The sequence below is a fragment of the Podarcis cretensis genome (assembly GCF_951804945.1).
Source record: "Podarcis cretensis genome assembly, chromosome: 3".
Classification (NCBI taxonomy): domain Eukaryota; kingdom Metazoa; phylum Chordata; class Lepidosauria; order Squamata; family Lacertidae; genus Podarcis; species Podarcis cretensis.
Genome location: NC_137172.1, coordinates 70,616,849 through 70,637,081, shown reverse-complemented (window position 1 = coordinate 70,637,081; position 20,233 = coordinate 70,616,849). Strand labels below are relative to the sequence as shown.

General features: G+C 41.7%; 1 protein-coding gene across 1 annotated transcript in view; it reads left to right on the top strand.

Annotated features, from left to right (window-relative positions):
* Positions 1-20,233, top strand: part of SLC35F1 (solute carrier family 35 member F1) — a 206,265-nt gene that overhangs the window by 165,813 nt on the left and 20,219 nt on the right. The window contains exons 4-7 of the mRNA XM_079970808.1: positions 8,476-8,635; positions 10,126-10,282; positions 13,793-13,845; positions 17,309-17,463. Of these exons, the coding sequence (XP_079826934.1) occupies positions 8,476-8,635; positions 10,126-10,282; positions 13,793-13,845; positions 17,309-17,463 (525 nt within the window). The remainder of the gene's footprint in view (positions 1-8,475; positions 8,636-10,125; positions 10,283-13,792; positions 13,846-17,308; positions 17,464-20,233) is intronic.

The following is a 20,233-nucleotide window of genomic DNA, read 5'->3' as shown; positions in this document are numbered from 1 at the left end:
AAGAGGACATTACTGACTAATAGAAATAGAAACTGTACCCCCCTAGTGGAAGTTTTTGAAACTGGTTGCTTTACAAGAGCTGGGATAGGGGAATTTCCAGCTGCAAGATAAAAAACTGTGAGACTCTGGGACTGACCTTGAATCTTTTGAGTGTTATGGCAAATGGAAAGGGAAAAACAGACCAGTCAACTGCTGAAAAAACATTAAGGTCTGGGAGGACTTGGCAGCAACCCAGGAGAGGCTCAACATCAGGCCTCCCTGCTACTTCTGCTGCTGCTTTTGCATCAGTACACTCAAAACCAAGAGGAATGTCGACAGAAGAGGCCTTAGCGGTTGCATTAAATAAGATAAATGATTCACTGGAACAGCTTAACAAGAAAACAGACGTGATAAATGTGAAAGTGGATGCTGCAACTACTAAAATTGACTTAATTACAGAAAGTATAAATAATCTGGGACAAAAGGTGAATACCAATACAGAAACCATCCAGAAATTGACACAGGAATCTACTTTGATACGGCAGACTGCGGAAGAAGCCAGGGAGAAAGCCGTTGCTGCTGAATGCAAAGTAACACAACTCGAGAGAGAGAGAGTCCCAGCCCTACAGAGGCAACTTGATGAACTTAAGTTGACGCTTGCTATGATTGAACTTAAAGAAAAACAGATGAATTTGAGGATCAGAGCCCTACCTGAATTGGAGAAGAAAAGCTTGATAGATTTTCTCACACAGGAATTTGCTGACTTTTGGGACTTGGACTTGGGCCAAGAAAAGTTTAGAATTGTGAGGGCCTTCAGACTTGGAAGAGGAGAGAAAAAAGAGAAGAATAGAATAAGAGACTGCTTGATCACTCTTCGAACTAAAGAAGAGAGAGATAGAATCTTGGGTTGGCATTAGCAGAAGAACCTAGAAGTACAAAAGTCAAGAGTGGAAATTTTTAAAGATGTCCCGAAATATCTTTTGGATTTTAGGCCTAACTATGGAGATATTGTTGCCCTGCTGAGAAGGAATAAAATCATCTTTAGGTGGGAGTTTCCCCAAGGTTTATCCTTCAGTTTCAAAGGAAGGGAAATAAAAATAAGATCAGTGGAAGATAAAGTAAAGTTTTTGAATAAATACGAAGAAGATCTGCAGAAGGGACTTGGAAAAGAGCCAAGAGCATCGGATAGAAGATCACCAGGATGAAGTTGATGGACTATATGGAACTGGCGGAAATGACCGGCAGAATCCGAGACCAGGGAGAAGAGTCGGTGGAAGAAGACTGGAAAAAGTTTAAAGATTTTTAACGGAAATACTGTAAAATTAATGAATGTTAGAAAAATGTTGGAATGAAGTTATATGGCTTTAGTAGAAATGTTATAAGGAATTAAGTATAAATAAATTAATAGAGTATTAAAGGAAAAAATAAGGTTAGAATGTGTTAAGATAATTATAGGATAGAAAACAGAGGAAGATGGAAAGGAATTGCTGAAACAATTAATAGAGGTGGAATACAAAAAGGGAGGTGTGAGGAGGTCGCTGAAATAAGTGAATGAAAGATAAGATACTGAAATTGGTTGATGTGTTTTAAATTGTTTTTGTTTTGTTTTGTTAGTTTAATGTGTTAGTGTTATGTAGTGTTTTTGTATTGCATTGTTCTTCTTTTTTGTAGTGTTTAAATTGTTGGAAAAGTAATAAATATTATTTTTTTTAAAAAAAAGACAATATGTTGTGAGATGGGGCTCTAGAGCAAGCATGCTAGCTCCACTCCCCATTGTCATTCTTGTCACCTCCCCAAGTTGGAGCGTGGCTGTCAGAAGTGGGGAGCCTCCTGTGCTCAAGCAGATGTGCATTTAATATTTCCCAGCTTTCTAAAACATGAACAGAGCCTCAATGAGTACAGGGTAATAAATGGTTGCTCTCCTGTTTCTGGAGAATGATGGGAATGATGATGAGGGCTGAGCTAGCACCCTCATTCTTGCATCCTTCCCTGCATGTTTACTAAACTCCGTGCCAGACCATCTGAAGAAGGCTACTGTCTGTAAAGAACATTCAGTAACTTAACAGACAGGTTATATTTAGCTGATGTTCATCCAGGATGAGACTCAACTTGAAGGAGAGCAGTAGCAGTTTCCCAAGTAAATGAAGATAAAGGCATGCTCAAACTCTTAATTCTTATACTGCTTTCCAAGGACCAACAATGGGTAAGGGGAGGAAGTGATCAGCTGGGAAACATTATGGGGTGTATCAAGATGACAATACTTATCATGTATCAGGGAAGTGGCTTTGTGAAATGTGAAGCTGAGAAGATAATCTCTTTTTAGTACAGTAGTACCTCGGGTTACGGACGCTTTAGGTTACAGACTCCGCTAACCCAGAAATAGTACCTCGGGTTAAGAAATTTGCTTCAGGATGAGAACAGAAATCGTGCGACAGCGGCAGCGGGAGGCCCCATTAGCTAAAGTGATACCTCATGTTAATAACAGTTTCAGGTTAAGAACGGACCTCCAGAACGAATTAAGTTCTTAACCTGAGGTGCCACTGTATTTCGGGGAGAAGGATGTTTGGGACATGCCTTCCTCACTCTTCTATGATAAGTAGGGAGCTTCTGGGTAAAGATGGGTTTTTTAAAGGGACAGAAGTGTTGAGGGTTTTGGTGTTCATTACAAGTGTTGTCAGTGGACATGGCCCAGGAAACTTTCCTTCCCTCCTATTTCCCCAAACTGCCAGAAGCTGAATTCTAAAGGTCCTGGTAGCATTGATCTGCTTTTGAGTGGGCAATGAGACACCTGTCCCCCGCCCCCTGTCCCCATCTCAGTGCTCATTATAGGACTATTATGCATAGAAGCTAGATATGTGCCTTCCTTCCTCCCTCCCCAGTCTGTTTCTTACACTTAATAGCTGATCTGCACAAAGGAAAAGGTCACTTGCATGGGGTTACAATGGTCAGCCAGATTGCTGTATAACAGCTTGGCTCTGTTAAGTAACCAGACATGAACACTATTAATAAGATAAAAAGCAGCCACAAGGCCTTTAGAATAGCTTTATACACAGCATTATGCACAGACCTAATCAATACAATAGCAGCTCTATTGCTTTAAATGAGCTGTTTCTTAATGGCTAGACAGAACAGCCATTCCACTATGTAAAACAATCATATCACCCTTGTTTTAATCATATTAAATTTAGCTATTGAAGAGGAGGACTGTATTAGGCAGGACAGGCAGTGACATATGGTGGAAAGAGCTTAATATAATTTGCCAGTTCTCTTTCTCCATAATGCTTAATTGAAAAGCAAATAGACCTGACCAGCCTTTTATTTTTGCATAGCTAGGGTGCGTTCCACATCTTACTGACATTAATGGGGAAATACTCCATTATTTTTCATGGTTACAGATTGCACTGTTTTATATATATATATATATATATATAAGTATTTCTTTGCAAAAAAAAAAAAAAATGCATCAAAAGAGGTGAACAAATGAACAAGTATTTCTTGCTATCCCTGGAGAGAATAAATAGAAAAACAATGTTTCCATAAATGTTTAGAAATGTATGTTGAATTATGTTAATGGACATGTTGTGTCTTATACCCTGCAGTTAAGTTACACGTTAAAAACCCCCAGCAGTATTTAATGTAAAATTATATTTTGAAAAATCAACTCTAGGATATTTGCAAGTAGTTTGGTATTGCCTCTGTATGTTAGATTTATACCCTAATATTTTGTGGTGGGGAGGTTATTAGGAAAGATTCCAAGGCTGTTATGTACTGGAGCAAACATATAAAGTAGGAGTCATCAGTGCAGTGCTCCTGAGTACCAGAGTGCCCACCAGCACCTCTATGGTACCCACAAACGGTCTCTGTAAATGTCAGTAAATGTTAAATATTTGATACAAATAATTCTGTAAGATGAACACAAGAGGTTTATATGGAGTACCCCCTCTCTCTCACACACAGCCAAAGACAAAACTTCTATGTTATACCACGAGCTTACATGAGATCATTATATTTTTCTTCTCTTCGGTTCACATGTAATAATGCAGTGTTTTTCATGCAGCGTTTATACACTTCTCTTGTTTATACCTCTTGGGGCTCTGGGATGAGAAGCTGGACGTTTCTTTTAAATATGAAATTGCCGTACTTCTAAACTGAAAACATAATTTCCCACGTAATGTAACCGTTCCAGAAAAATGACAGTTTGCTTATTGTACTTTATATGCTCGGTTTTGTAACTTTAAAGGCTTTAAAAAAACCTCAAGATGTACAGATGTAAGACAGTTCTTACGCCATGCCTATTAGTAGCTTCTGTTAACTTTTTCCTCATAAATTAAGAAATGCGCTGTGAGGGACGCTTGAGGCTATTTTTGTTTGTTTGTTATTTTTCCACAGAGTAGCCTAAGTGTGCCTTTTTAAATCAATGCTCTTATTTTAAATGCAGAAGCTGCTTCCAGCCCAGAGCTCCTTCATTAGTAGTTCTCTTCTCCCCTGTGTTTCTGGGGACTGCTTGAGCCCTCACATCCTTGGCATATCCTGTGCCATTTTTGTTATTCATAATGGTGCTTCCATTCACTCTACGGTGGTTCCAACTATACTTTTATTCTGTCAAAAGCTGACACTGTTTCATGAAGTCTGATGGCGTAGGGCTCAAGTGTGAGGGAAGGGAGCTGGCTTTGCTCTGCTATAAATTATTTCTCCCTCCCCATAGAAATGAAAATTCCAGCTTTATCTCTGAGAATTTTAACCTGAGCTCTTAGATAAGCACTGGTATATGTTCTCTTATGCTGAGCAAAGTTATTAATATCGTTGTTATAATAATTATTGGTATAGGTTTACCCAACTAAGTTTTATTTAGTGTAGACTCATGGAGCTAAGTTAGTTGTGCTTATTAATTTCAATGGATTTACTCCTGAGTAGGACTAACATTGGATATAACCTTATGTATGTTGGAATTTTAATGATCAAACATATCACAAGCTTATTTCAGTTATTTTTTACAACCAATGTATAAAATAGGCAGTATTATTATCTTAAAGCAAAGGCCTGAGAGACAGTTTGCTGACGATCAATTGGTTAAAAATTGAATCGGGCACTACCCAGCTAATAGCTCCTGTTCTTAACCACTGGGCTATTTTAACTCTTAGCTTTTACTCTTGGAAATCTCAAGTGTTAGGAAAAGAGTTCTGACAGAAACAGTTTTTAACTTAGCTACTGAATGGGGGAACAGTTGCCAACACACACAGAGAGAGCCTATCTCCTGTTGACATCTCTAACTATGGTCCTTATTCTACAGTGTTGGGTCCAAAGCTCTTTTTTGGGGACTGCTAAGTCACTGCCAGATGACCTGTTATCCCACAGTATCCAGTACATTTCCTCATCATTTTCCGTACCACAAAAATCCACTTTTTAAGAATCACGTTTGTTGGGCAAGAGCAACAATCTGCTCTGCACCTACCCACCCACCCACTCACACACACCACTTTCTAAGGCCCAGACTGTGAACACAGGAAGACCACTTGCTAGAGTTATAATGCTGGAGGGTTGGTTTTGAGGAAGGAAACAAGAAACATTTTTTCCTGCTTATACAGCCTTTTGTCTAGTTAACTTGGTGTGCATCTATAGAATCATAGAACTGTAGAGCTGGAAGGGACTAGTAGTCATTTAGTCCAAGCCCCTGCAATGCAGAAATCATAGCTAGAGAATTCCTGACAGATAGCCATCCAACCCCAGTTTAGGAACCTCCAGTGAAGGAGTTGTTGTTGTTTAGTCGTTTAGTCGTGTCCGACTCTTCGTGACCCCATGGACCAGAGAACGCCAGGCACTCCTGTCCTCCACTGCCCCCCGCAGCTTGGTCAGACTCATGCTGGTAACCTCGAAAACACTATCCAACCATCTCGTCCTCTGTCGCCCCCTTCTCCTTGTGCCCTCCATCTTTCCCAACATCAGGGTCTTCTCCAGGGAGTCTTCTCTTCTCATGTGGTGGCCAAAGTACTGGAGCCTCAGCTTCACAATCTGTCCTTCCAGTGAGCACTCAGGGCTGATTTCCTTCAGAATGGAGAGGTTTGATCTTCTTGCAGTCCATGGGACTCTCAAGAGTCTCCTCCAGCACCATAATTCAAAAGCATCAATTCTTTGGCGATCAGCCTTCTTTATGGTCCAGCTCTCACTTCCATACATCACTACTGGGAAAACCATAGCTTTAACTATACGGACCTTTGTTGGCAAGGTGATGTCTCTACTTCTCAAGATGCTGTCTAGGCCTGTCATTGCCCTTCTCCCAAGAAGCAGGCGTCTTTTAATTTCGTGGCTGCTGTCACCATCTGCAGTGATCATGGAGCCCAAGAAAGTAAAATCTCTCACTGCCTCCATTTCTTCCCCTTCTATTTGCCAGGAGGTGGTGGGACCAGTAGCCATGATCTTCGTTTTTTTGATGTTGAGCTTCAGACCATATTTTGCACTCTCCTCTTTCACCCTCAATAAAAGGTTCTTTAATTCCTCCTCACTTTCTGCCATCAAGGTTGTGTCATCTGCATATCTGAGGTTGTTGATATTTCTTCTGGCAATCTTAATTCCGGCTAGGGATTCATCCAGCCCAGCCTTTCGCATGATGAATTCTGCATATAAGTTAAATAAGCAGGGAGACAAAATGCAGCCTTGTCGTACTCCTTTCCCAATTTTGAACCAGTCAGTTGTTCCATATCCAGTTCTAACTGTAGCTTCTTGTCCCACATAGAGATTTCTCAGGAGACAGATGAGGTGATCAGGCACTCCCATTTCTTTAAGAACTTGCCATAGTTTGCCATGGTCGACACAGTCAAAGGCTTTTGCATAGTCAATGAAGCAGAAGTAAATGTCTTTCTGGAACTCTCTAGCTTTCTCCATAATCCAGCGCATGTTTGCAATTTGGTCTCTGGTTCCTCTGCCTCTTCTAAATCCAGCTTGCACTTCTGGGAGTTCTCGGTCCACATACTGCTTGAGCCTTCCTTGTAGAATTTTAAGCATAACCTTGCTAGCGTGAGAAATTAGTGCAATTGTGCGATAGTTGGAGCATTCTTTGGCACTGCCCTTCTTTGGGATTGGGATGTAGACTGATCTTCTCCAATCTTCTGGCCACTGCTGAGTTTTCCAAACTTGCTGGCATACCAGTGAAGGAGAGCCCACCACTATTTTAGATAGTCCATTCTAGTGTCGAATAGCTCTTACTGTCAGAACAGTTATTCCTACAGTTCAGTCAGAATCTCTTATCTTGAAATTTTATCTGTGGCTCATATCCAACGGCGCACTAGCATCATTCCACTTTCACCACAGGACTTCAGTTTCCTCTCCTCCCCCACTTGTTCGCCGCAATCTGCACCAGATGACCTCCCAACTCTCCAGAGCTGATTCTGAGAGTACCTGGAAGGGGTGGCTGGAAGGGACAGGAGAGGGAAAGGAATTTATGTTGTGCACACCATAGTGTGTTGCATGAGCAGAGCTGCAGGGTTGGATACAGCCGATTCTGTGTGTATGTAAGTGTATGTGTGGAGAGAGAAATAGATAAACTGAGCAGGGGGTGAATAGACTCAAGATAGTGTCTTTCATGGTAACGCTCCACTTGCTGGCTTCATTTTTTGCCTGCTAGCATCCAGCTTCATGGGTAGATTCTTGAGGTGCACTTCTCACAGTAGTAGTAAGTAATGCTACTAGCAACAGTAGAAATATCAGCATTTCTGGGTTATACTTGAAGTGGAGATTCACCTGCTTCATCTCCTCCTGAGTATCCACATTGTGTATTGGATAAAAAAGTACAAAAGGAAAGCCACAAATGTTTAGGTTCCATCACATATATGTACTACTTGGTTTTTTCTATAATATACAAAACTACCTTTATTCTTGTCTACGACTATATTCTTGGACCACCTACTTCTAACTCTCCATACACCCATGCTCACACAGTGCTGTTATCCAGCTTTGTGATATTAACCCTAAAATTATGCTTCTAGAACTATTCCTTTTATTTTATTTTTGCACACCCCTGAGTCCTCACTGAAGCAGCAAGAGGAATAACAATGTGGGTGGTAGCATTTGTTTAAATAACTGACAGCCATTCTGCTACTGAAATTGTTAGAATCTTTTTAATGGCAATAATACTGATAAAGTGGTGCTGTTATTAAGAAGCAGACATTTTCTGCCAAGGTCGCTGACCCCCATTTGCAAGTGCTCATCGGCTTCAGTTGAGGCCCAGTCCTAAAAGCCTCGTTAGCACCCAGCAGATTCAATCACAACACTGTTGGGTTAAGAAGAGACTGGCAGGGTCTTGAATTTTGCCCCTGAGCCATTTGAACACAGTTCTTCTAAGGTAAGTATTTCTGTCTGTTTCCTTCTGTTTTAACTCTCTTATGTTTTGAGAAGCAGCCTGTATTTGTAGTCATATGCACCTCAATGCTTTGTTTTAAAGTTGTTGTTCTCTCTCTCTTTCTTTCTCTCTCTCTCTTTCTTCCTCCCCCCCTACCCTTACAGCTCCTAGATTGTTTTGTGATTCCAGTTGTGATATTATTATCTTGGTTCTTCCTGCTGGTTCGGTACAAGGCAGTGCACTTCATTGGCATTGTGGTCTGCATTCTGGGGATGGGCTGCATGGCAGGAGCCGATGTCCTTGTTGGAAGGCAGCAAGGGGCAGGTAAGGATCTGCATACATGTTTCCGTGCTGGAAAGAAATGCTGTGCCTGGAATGCTGTTCTCCAGCAATCAGAGAAGTTCAGAAACAAGATTTCCTTGTAGCCTCAAAACGAGTTTGGGAAGGGGATTTTGTAAAGGGAGATCCAACACAAACTGCATCTGTTTTTATTTCAATTCATCTGCTTGTCTGATACATGTGCCCTTGCATGTGCAGGGAAAAGAATCCAGGCCAAATGGCGCATGAGACTCTTAAAATAATGTACACTGGTACCTTGGTTTACGAACTTAATCCGTTCCGGAAGTCCGTTCTTAAACCGAAACTGTTCTTAAACCGAGGTGCACTTTCCCTAATGAGGCCTCCCGCCACCGGCGCCTTTCCACCGTTCTTAGACTGAGGTAAAGTTCGCAAACTGGGACACTACTTCTAGATTTGAGGAGTTTGTAAACTGGATCGTTCTTAAACAGGACTGTTCTTAAACCACTGTATTAAGGTCCCAACAAAGCCCTTAATTGCCATAATGCTATATAGAGGCAGGATGACCTTTTGAAAGGTCATGTGTAGCATGTGACTGCTATGTACAGCTTCTGTATACTGGTCTGCACATGTGCTAGTGGTCATTTTAACTGTACAATCTGTATACAGTGCATGTCAGGGCTTTCCTGCAACTTGTGCAAGTAGTAAGTTGTGCTTAACTAATTTGGCAGGAAATCAGGAGAAATCTCTTTTTTAACAGATTGGTGTGTGTGTGAATTTGGGAAAACTTGAAGAGAAAGATTACCGTAAAGTCTCAATGCTTAAAACACAAACAGCTCCCTCAAACCACTATTTAACACGCAGCAAAAGCAAACACTGTACTATTGTTGCGTGACTCCAGCACGTATTTAAAGGTAGAGTAAAGTCCTGTGGGAAAGTGCTAGTTTTGTGTCATTTTGGGCTGCCTGCAGGAGATTGATTTTTGATTGCTACCCCATATTTTAAAAACCACTCAAAGTTTCCCACCCACCATTCTTCCCAGTAGATCCCCCCAAAAAATACCATTTTCTAAACAACATGGGATGAGGTGTAGGGGACTGCTGAAAGTGGGGGAAATTGCTCAAAGCTGAGCCAAGATTTGCCTGAGTTTGGGCAATTCCCCCTTCCCTTAGCTCCCCATCCCACATTGTTCAGAAGGTCCTCTAGAGAGATTTTTCAAAGGGCCAAGGCCAGGTGTAGAGAACAGGTGGGATGGATATTTCCTTCTGTGAACTTCTTTCTATCCACTTACCTTTGAATTCACGACATTGCATTGAAGATTTTACAAAAGCTTTGCCTTTAGTGTCTCCTTGGAGGTAACTGTCCTGCATGTGCAATGAACATGCAGAGATAAATTTACCCTCAAAGGAAAGGTGCAAAAGTCTTTCCAAAAGTGTAAAGAGATTTGATGAAGGAGAGCTCTGATAGCAGATTTTGATCTGCTTTTTCATATATATATATTCTCTTTGTGCTCCTAGGAGAAAATAAACTTATAGGGGACCTTCTAGTACTAGGTGGAGCCACTCTCTACGGCATCTCCAATGTTTGTGAAGAGTACATCGTACGGAACCTGAGTCGGGTGGAGTTTCTAGGCATGATTGGACTCTTTGGTTCCTTCTTCAGTGGAATTCAACTGTAAGTAAGGAAAAGCAGCTGCCTGCTTCTATTGAAACAAAACCAGAAAGTCCCATACCATCTCTTCACTTCGTTTCATTGGAAATCTCCCAATCACATGTGCTTTCATGTGTATTGTAGAGGTTGAATGGCCCCCAAACCCCTGGTCCTCCAACCATTCACCTGCCACTGGTCATACATTCCAAATAAAATACCTGCTGATGAAAAAGAAATGCTTGAAGTTTGTAGCCCACCAAGGTATGGTTTGAGTGTGACTTACTATAAAAGCCCAAGGCCAAATGAGCTGTTGGGCTGAGTAGAAACGGGATGAATGAACCTATGTTCCAAGATGCTCACAACAGCAGTCCTATGACATCATTTTAGCTGAGGGAGACTGAGTTTTCCAAAATGTGTTTCATGGCTCGTGTGTGGGGATCTAATCCTGCATCTCACTGGTTTCAGTCTGACATTCTAATCACAACACCACACTAGTGCTCAGTGTGTGCCTTATTCTTCTGCTGGTTTTGGTTTGGTGTTTTTTTTTTAAATGAAAATCCGTCTCTGGAAGCTGTGATGGAGAGCTGAAGACTGGACGAAGGCTGTGCTTCACCCTTCCCCATTTGGTTGTTTTTCAAAATCATCTCCCAGCTGTGTCCTCCTTGATGGAAAATACATAGGCAACCAAGAATGACATCTAGCTTGGCTAGAGTAAAGAATAACTAACTAAAGAATAATTAACTAATAAAGAATAAAGAATACCTAACTAATATTATTAAATGCATGCATTGTGACTTTCAAAGCCTTTCAGAATATTAGGGACCTTACTGGTGTTTTGTTTAACATTTTGGACCACCAAACACAAGCTTCCTTGTTATTGACACATTTGGAACACCAATCCTTTTATTTTCTAAGGTTGGGCAGGTTTTGTGCACAGTATGGCTCTTTATTACCACTGTTTCTCTTGAGCCTCTGCTTGGTCAGTGTTAATATTTCAACTTAATGGATTTCAGTCATGTTCTAAATCAGCACTCTGCAAAACCTGCACTGGCCCACAGGCAGCAATACTGTGCTTGGACAGCCCCAAAGGGCACGTCATGCTCTGCTTTCCCTGTCAAGCTGAAGAAATAATATTTTCTGCAGAAAATAAAATAGGATCCGAGCTTTGGAAAGTAAAGTGCCCAAAGGGGCAATCCCTGTAGCCTTGGAACTGATGTAGGCTGTGTGCATACCGCACCTTTAAAGCGCAATTGAAGCACATTTTCCCCCTCACAGAATTCTGGCCACTGTAGTTTCTCCTTCACAGAGTTACAACTCCCAACAAACTACAGTGCCCAGAATTTTTTATGGGGGGAAGTGTGCCTCTAATGTGTCTTATAGTGTGTACACAGCTCAGACATGCTGAAAAGGCAATGTGCTTTAGTCATTAGTGAACTTTGCCACTTAAGAGTCAGACAGGAGGGGAGCATCATAGAATGCTACTTCATATTAAGAAAAACTCACTCCTCAAGGAAAGCTGGCTACTGTGTATAAGCAATTACCAGTCTTTTCCTGGCATAAATACCTCCTGTGCTCAATGGCAAGGATTTCTGAGGATGCATGCACAATGACAGCTTTGAAAGTTTGACTGACAAGGGAATTTATCATTAAAATGTACAAGTCATCACTGAATTATGTTGCTAAATTAGTTGCTATTCTGATTATTTTCATTTCCAGGAAAGATTAGAAACACATGGAATCTGGTCTGGGCATTGTCTTGAGACAATTCTACATGGTAATAACAGATTGGGGAAAAATAGATATTTTATGCAAAAACTAGTGTGAGGAAGATGAATTTTATTGGCAAATCCAAAGGATTTCATTGTCTCCAGCTTAATCTTTTTTCTTGGTAGCTTCATCCTGAGAAGCAGGATAAAAATTATGCTGTATTTGTTGCTGATGTATTGTTAATCTAATGCTTTACATAAAATGATAAGATTATCCTGCATATATAAATATGTATGAGACATACATCTGTTTGTCTCTTTTCTCCCAGCAACTGTAGGAAAACGATATGGATTTTTGGTGCTGAAATGAATTAACCCAGCAAGGATAGTATGAAACTTGGGTTCAATACGTAACATTTAATGTATCTTCCACCTCCACAGCACCACATGCATATGTTTTAATGCCAGATAGCACAGTATGAAAGGGAAAATGATGCCGTGGGGCCACCTTCTCCTTTTTACAACAGAATATCCTCTTAGCTTGGCTAGTACTTTGAAACAATTTGCTCCAGACATTTGCTATCACCAAGAATTCTTCTTATACTAAGCTCTTCTGCTTTAAAACCTATTTAGTGCTCAGCTGTTGCTGGGTCCTTCTCACACCTCTCTATACATAATGCTTCTCTTCTACTTTTGACCAATTTCACCCCGTCTATTTTTTCAAGATGGCAACAGTTTTTTAGATCACTTATCGTCAAATGCACATACAAAAACAGAGCCACAAATGCACATTGCAATATATTCCCCCCACCCAAACACTACACATGTGAGCTGTCTGCTTTCTTTGTTCCCAAAATAAGCCACAGGCTCAGTCCTTCACCCAGGAACTTGGGTGTCATTCTGCCTCTGTGTGATGTCAATGCTACTTTATTTATTTATTTTATTATTATTATTATTATTACTATTAATTGAATTTATATATTGCCCTGTACTCATGGGTCTCAGGGCAATGGAGACGCCCAGTTTTCAGGGCTAGCTTACTTGCATGGAAATACCCACTGTTGGTAAATTAGGCAAATTAGGCAGTAACAATGGAGATATGCAGAAATTCCCTATTATCTTCTAAAACATCTGATTGTCAAGCCTTTAGAAACACAATTTAATCCTATTCATGTTGGCTAGAAAGAAGTTGCCACTGAGTTCACTGGAACTTAGTCCCAAGCAAGTCTCCCTGATAGAAGGACTTATGATCAACTTTACATTAGTGTTAATGAACTTATCAAAATATGGTGTACACTGAGAAATCTTGACCGCATCTCAGCTTCATCAGTTTTGATGAACCCTTGCATTATGCTATGTCTCTTCCATGGTATTCATTCCTGTGTGGTCAGTCAGTCCTTGCCTGTGATTTATTTGGATTTTTATTGGCTACAGAGGAGCTTAAAAGAGAATATAATGCACACAAATGCATCATTAATATTTTATTTGCTAGCTCCAAAAAATATTAATACACTGAATAGTTGCCGGTACAGTATATCATACAGTGTGGATATGCAGCTTTAGGCAGATAGCCCATTTTCATTAAAGCAGCTCTCATTGGTGTGTTAGTGACTCTTATTACTGTGCCATTTACCTTGCAAACTGAGAGATGTGCAGGGATAAAGACAGAGCTGACTAAACAGACCTGACAGCATTTAACCTGTGCAGGAGTTCTCCCAAATCTATTTCTAAACCTCAGTTATTTGTCTTCATTTCGGGAGCTAATTGGAAATAATGTGAGTTCCCATCATGAAATTTTACCTTTACTTTTCTTCTTCTTCTTTTTCAGTGCCATAATGGAACACAAGGAGTTGTTAAAAGTTCCCTGGGATTGGCAAATAGGTAAGAGCGCAACTTATCGCTTTAGTGGCTGCTGTTGAAAAAAAGAACTGATGTTTTGGATGTGTGCTTGCATTGTTGAACAGGCAGCGTTTGTAACATCCTGCCCAAGACTGGAAACAAGATGCCTAGTAACATTCTCTTCACAGGGAGTAGTGTTTGGAATTGAGCAAGCACTGTAGGGCTTGGAAACATTGACTCTTTTCCATTTGAGCTGTGAAATGGCCAAAGGGCAATTTAATGCCCCTCACCACCACTGAATAGCAACAGAAACTTTAGAAGAGTTTTCTCCTTTGCACTTCACCTGCTCGCTCCTGCCAGTCAGTTCAACGGAAGGGAATGACTGAGGTGCACAGGATATTCTGAAGCCTGTTTACACTTTCATGCTGGGAAGATGAGGGCTGAGCCCTAGGCCAGTGTTTCCAGCTAGCTCAAGAGAAAGTGACTGCATTGCATAACCAGAGGGGGGGGGGGCATTCCTTGGGTTCACCGGGCCAGTCCCATGGACTACTGGCTCCCTGAATCTACAGTTTTTCCTCTAATCCACCTATTAGTGCATGATGGCCCATTAGAGCCAGTGTGGTGTAGTGCTTAGGTAAAGGTAAAGGTACCCCTGCCCGTTCGGGCCAGTCTTGACAGACTCTGGGGTTGTGCGCCCATCTCACTTAAGAGGCCAGGGGCCAGCGCTGTCCGGAGACACTTCCGGGTCACGTGGCCAGCGTGACATCGCTGCTCTGGCGAGCCAGAGCCGCACACGGAAACGCCGTTTACCTTCCCGCTGGTAAGCGGTCCCTATTTATCTACTTGCACCCGGAGGTGCTTTCGAACTGCTAGGTTGGCAGGCGCTGGGACCGAGCAGCGGGAGCGCACCCCGCCGCAGGGATTTGAACCGCCGACCTTTCGATCGGCAAGCCCTAGGCGCTGAGGCTTTAACCCACAGCGCCACCTGCGTCCCTGCGGTGTAGTGCTTAGTGTGTCATAATAGGAACTGGAAGACTACTAAGCAATGAAGCTCACTGGGGGACCTTGGGCCAGTCACTGTCTCTCAGCCTAACCTATCTCACAGGCTATTGCAAGGATAAAATAAAAGGAAAGAAAAAGTGGGGTATAAGTGTAATGCAAAATAAAAATCCGATAAAGTATAAGCATCACAATTCCATTAAAAGATTAAAAGATGGAGTGTTCCAAAAGCTAACTTGAAAAGGCAGCATTTCACAGCCACCGCCAATGAGAGGAAGGAAAACAAAGCCAGCATTAGATATCCGAGTTGCTCAAAATCTTACTTCTGTCGTAAACCTATAATTGCTTCAAAGAAAACAAAACGGTGCATGAGCAGTGTCTCCACTATTGAAGGTGTCACACACTATGAAATTTGTACTGGATTTCATTTTTGCACTTAACTGAATGAGAGGAACTAATTTATGGGGAAAGGCACTGCACTGCTAAGCAAACAATTTTCCGCGTAAGAATCGACATTCAGGTGCAATGCTTCCAATAAAGATGGGATTTCCTATTTCTAATGACAGAATGATCTAAGAGGAAGATATGGATGCTGGCTAGCGTCAAATGGCAAGTTGAGCACCAATGTGCTCCTATAACAAAAAGCAGAATAATGTGCTGATAATGCATCAGCAACTCCCTGTTCAACCTACTTACAAAATGAACATCAAAAGCAGCAGGTTAAAAAGCAGTCAGAGTCAACTAGTGACAGAGGGAATCCCTGAGCAGTGGCGTTATAATAAGCTACATGGTAAACCGTTGCTCCCCTTGGGCTTTCTCTCATCATTTCCTCTAATTATTGCAAAACCTTAATAGAGAGAGGCACATCTGCCATGAAGCTCTGCCACAAGAAGTCTTAGTAGTTTTGACAGTGTGGCTCAGAAACTAAGCAACAAATCAATATAAAGGATGGTCGTGCTCTTTCTTCAAGCAGTGGAGTGTTTTAAGAGCCTTCTGGGGCTCATTTCCCTTTTAGTGAGAGGGGGAAGAAAGGGTGTTTTGTGGTGTGAATTTACAAATTTATTGGCTAAGTTGACAGCAGCAGCAGTCGAGGTATCTCAGCCAGAAACCATGTGGCTCCAGTAATCCCCCCCCCCAAATCATTCTCTCATCAAAAGCAGCTTCTCTCAGGATCCCCTTTTTCTTTTGCAAAAGCATATGCCTCACCAAAACAGGCATTGGGACAGGTTTGTTCATACTACTATCCCGTGGTAGCGATGGGGAAACTCTGACCTGGAGACCAAATGGGGTCTATCACCTCTCTCCCGGTTTCTCTGCCTGGCCGCAGCCCTAACCAATCCTGCTTTGCATTTCTCTGGAGTTCTTTTTGCCTTGGACTCTGAGAATGCTTCTTGCTTTCTGGGATGGAAGACAAAGAGCAGTGTATAAGGCAAGTCTGTGTGGAAACTAATCTATGGTGAACAAGTAAACTTTGCAATAGTTGCTCTGCCCCCACCTACCATTGGCGTGTGGGACCTGGAAGGTTGTCCAGAAGAAAATGCAGCCCTTGAGCTCTTTAGGTTCCCCACCCCTGTTTTACAACTAGAAAAGGAGACAAAGAAGCCTCAGGGATGCCCTCTAGATTGTTGGCCATGCTGTCTAGGTCTGATGAGAGTTTGAGTGCAACCACATCTGGAAGGCACCATGTTGTCCATGTTGAGATAGATTTCATATTGAAACAACAAGCAACGATTTTGTAGCAAATATTGCTAATTATACAGACATCATTCTCATTGTTGGCTGGCTGTAAAGTGTGCAGCCATAGCAGCTGTACTTGCTCAGTTGCCTGTTCAAGAATACCCAAATTGTGAAGGACAATGACAGACGGTTCTGGAATCTGATACAGAACTGTACTTTGGTTATTGCAGTAACTGGAAGGTTTTAATAAAGACTGTGTCAACAGCTATGTTCTCTTAGATTTTAAATTCAACACATTTATTTCATAGCCAAGGACACATATCTGAATGCAAGAAACCACCTTGCTGAGTTAGACCCTTGGTCTCTTCCCTTCAAACACCTGTAAGAAGCTCTCAGGCAGATGTCTTTCCCAACCATGCTACCTGAGGATAATTTTAAATGAAGACTGTTTCTTCATGAATCACATGCAGTCTGCCACAGTTATGAACCTTCCATTGAACTGGAGAATGTAGCCTTGCTGCCCTTGAAACAGTAATAGCTGTGGACCTCTGACCCTAACACAGTTAAATGGTTTCCACTTTTAATGGAAGGAATCAAGCCATATTCATTTTAGAACTTCGCAGGCTGATAGGGCTATCTCTCGCCTCTCATCTCACATCGCATCATTATCCTAAAGGAAGTCTTGAGCCTCTTCTAAGTAGTGTGGGGTTCTTAACTTTCCTCTTAGCAGAAAATGTGCCTTTTAGAAAAGTTGTGAAGGACAATGCTAACTGTTGTTTTTTTTCTCTCCCCCACCCACTCCACTTTTTCTGGTTCTTTGTCCTCTCAGGATTGCTCTATGTTGGCTTTAGTGCTTGTATGTTTGGCCTCTACAGCTTCATGCCTGTGGTCATTAAGAAGACTAGCGCTACAGCAGTCAACCTCTCCCTGCTTACAGCAGACTTGTACAGCCTTTTCTGTGGATTCTTTCTCTTCTACTACAAGGTAAATGGAGCAGACTTTGCATTTGAATAATTGATTGCTCTCTTGCAGGCAACTTGGTGATGCAGAAAATTCAATACAGCAAAAACAATGGCAATATCTCCAGACTTCTTTCACTCCAGAATTTATATAGTTCATGTCTTGTTGGAAAGGAGTAGCCCATCACACACAAAATTTCTTCTGTAACTGCTGCATCCCATTTGGAGGTGTGACGCTATCCTTCCTGACTGTCTCTGTTCAGTTCTGACCAGCGGATGACAGAATATCTATACAGTTGCTGGAGGTGGGGGCAAACTTTCCCTGACTCGGGGGGGGGGGGGCAAAGCTGAATAACTAGAATATGAATTAGACATATGCCAAATATTCTCCTGTTTCAATTTTCAGGTCAAAAATATCAATTTCAGTGGGGCTGAAATATTTCTGGAAAAGCACAGTACAAATATACACTTCTTTCTCCTTCCTTCTTTCCTGTGTTTAGTTCCTTTTTTCTTCTGGTTGATGCTGCATGAATCCCATTTCTTTCCTTCACCTGAAGCACCTTTCTCCTTCCTGGATTTGTCACATGGGTTATTTTGGCTAATCGGGGATCACATAGTATATAGTGAATCAGATTGTGTTATATGGAACACTCTATAGCTAGTCAGATTTGATTACATGATGGTGTCACTGAGGACAAATGAAGCTGATTGAGAGTGAGAGCAATAAATGTCAGTATAAATGAGCAGGCAGACATTTTCTCAGGAGTGCTCCTCTCCCCACAAAAAAGTCACCAGGAAATTATACAGCTCTTTGAAGCCTTCAACCCAGACAAGCAGACAAACAAAAATGAACCCCAAAAATGTGAACCAAAAAGTGAGTAATTTTGGCTTATCCCTAATAAAATTAAAAATAAAAACCTTTGAATTTATCCAACTCTGAATTGAAGGTAATGAGACTTTTCACTTATTCATTTATTTTAAAATTTAATCCTCCACCTATGCAATTTGAAAACTAAAGCAACTGACATCAGTAAAAACTGTATATAAGTTCCAATGAAGCTAGGTATCCAAAACATTCAAAATCTGAAACTAGATAGAATGCTCCCAGTATTTATTATGTGTGGCTGAAATTCAAAAACTTTTCTTTGCTTGTAAAAGGTTGTTGTTACAAAAATCCTACAGTCAGCATTTGACCAGCTGAAGGAAGCAAGAAATTAAGATCAACAGTTTATTATTTGCATAATAAGCAGTATCAGGATGTGCACACCTTCTTACAATGGTCCAGTGTAGACATGATGCTTAACCATAGTTAGTACTATCCATGGTTTGTTACTTTAACCCTGGTTAAGGTCCTAAATGTACAATGTGACCATGGTATATGGGGAACTGTGCCTTTCCCTCTAGAAGCCTTATGTAGGGCAAGACTAATAAGTCCTGCTTGATACCTTGCATGCAGAGTGTCTAGAACAGCAGGTGAACTGCCTTCAGGGTTTGCTCTGTGCAGATATAAGTCTTAATAATGTTAAACATAAAGCATGGCTTTCAAACCAAGTTCTCAAAGTCTGGTTTTCAGGTAAACATAGTTCAGAAATAATGCTTTAATGACCAAAGAAACCATAGTTATGCAAATACAACTGCATACCGCTCCCTCTCCTGCCAACTCCATCCGGCCTAGGGGGCGGGGCCTGCACTACCACTACAGTTTAGAGGCCTGAGCAGCTACCGGCAGCAATGGACAAAATGGTTTTAAATGTTTTAATCGCTTTTAATTTGCAGCACTTTAAATGGTGGTTGTTGTTTTTTATAATATTATATTATTTCATTATTTTATTTTTGCTTGGGGTGGGATAAGCACTGAGTCAGCACTATTGTTCCTTGCTTTGTTTTGTTTTGTTCTGTTTTGTTTTATTATTATTATTATTCTGTTAAATTATTATATAGTTTGTATTTTGCCTTTTAAGGGGAAGGGTCATGGCTGTCTGGGAGTGGGCCTCAGCCAATAGATTGGGTGGGGCAGGTTCCACAGGGGGAGATGTATTGGGACACCCGATCTCAGTGATCACGGGCAGGAGGAGGAGTTATGCTAAGACCAGACCATGTCATTACCGAGGAGGCAGGTTTAGTCGTTGTTTGAGGACTATCCCTGCCTCCAGGTCTGGTCCTGACCGGAAGGATACAGTAATCAGCAAGGGAAACCCACATGACCTGAAAGTGTTGCTGTGCAATGCCAGGTCAATGATGAATAAAACCACTGCCATGCACGACCTGATTGTGGATGGAGGATTTGACCTGGCATGTGTGACAGAGACCTGGTTGGATGAGGCAGATGGGCCTGTCCTTGCCGCTGCCTGCCCACCAGGTTTCTCTTACGCACAGCAACCCAGGTCATGTGGGCGGGGAGGGGGGGTTGCAGTGATTTTTAGGAAGTCATTAGTCTGCACCAGGCGTCCTATTGGGAAGACCCAGTTTTCTGAGTGCATGTTCTGGAAGTTGGGCAATAGGGGCAGTACAGGATTCCTACTGGTGTACCGACCTCCCGAGCTGCTTCAGGTCGTGGCGGATATGCTCCTGGAGACACCTAGCTTGGTTGTCCTGGGGGATTTTAACATCCATGCCGACACGACCTTACAAGGGGCCGCTCGGGACTTCGTGGAAAGCATGGCCTCCATGGGGCTGTCCCTGAATAAGTCTGGCCCAACTCATAGCCACGGACATGCCTTAGACTTGGTGTTTACCTCTACGGATGTTGGTGATCTGACATTAACTAAAAGCGAAACAAAAGAAGTGCCATGGTC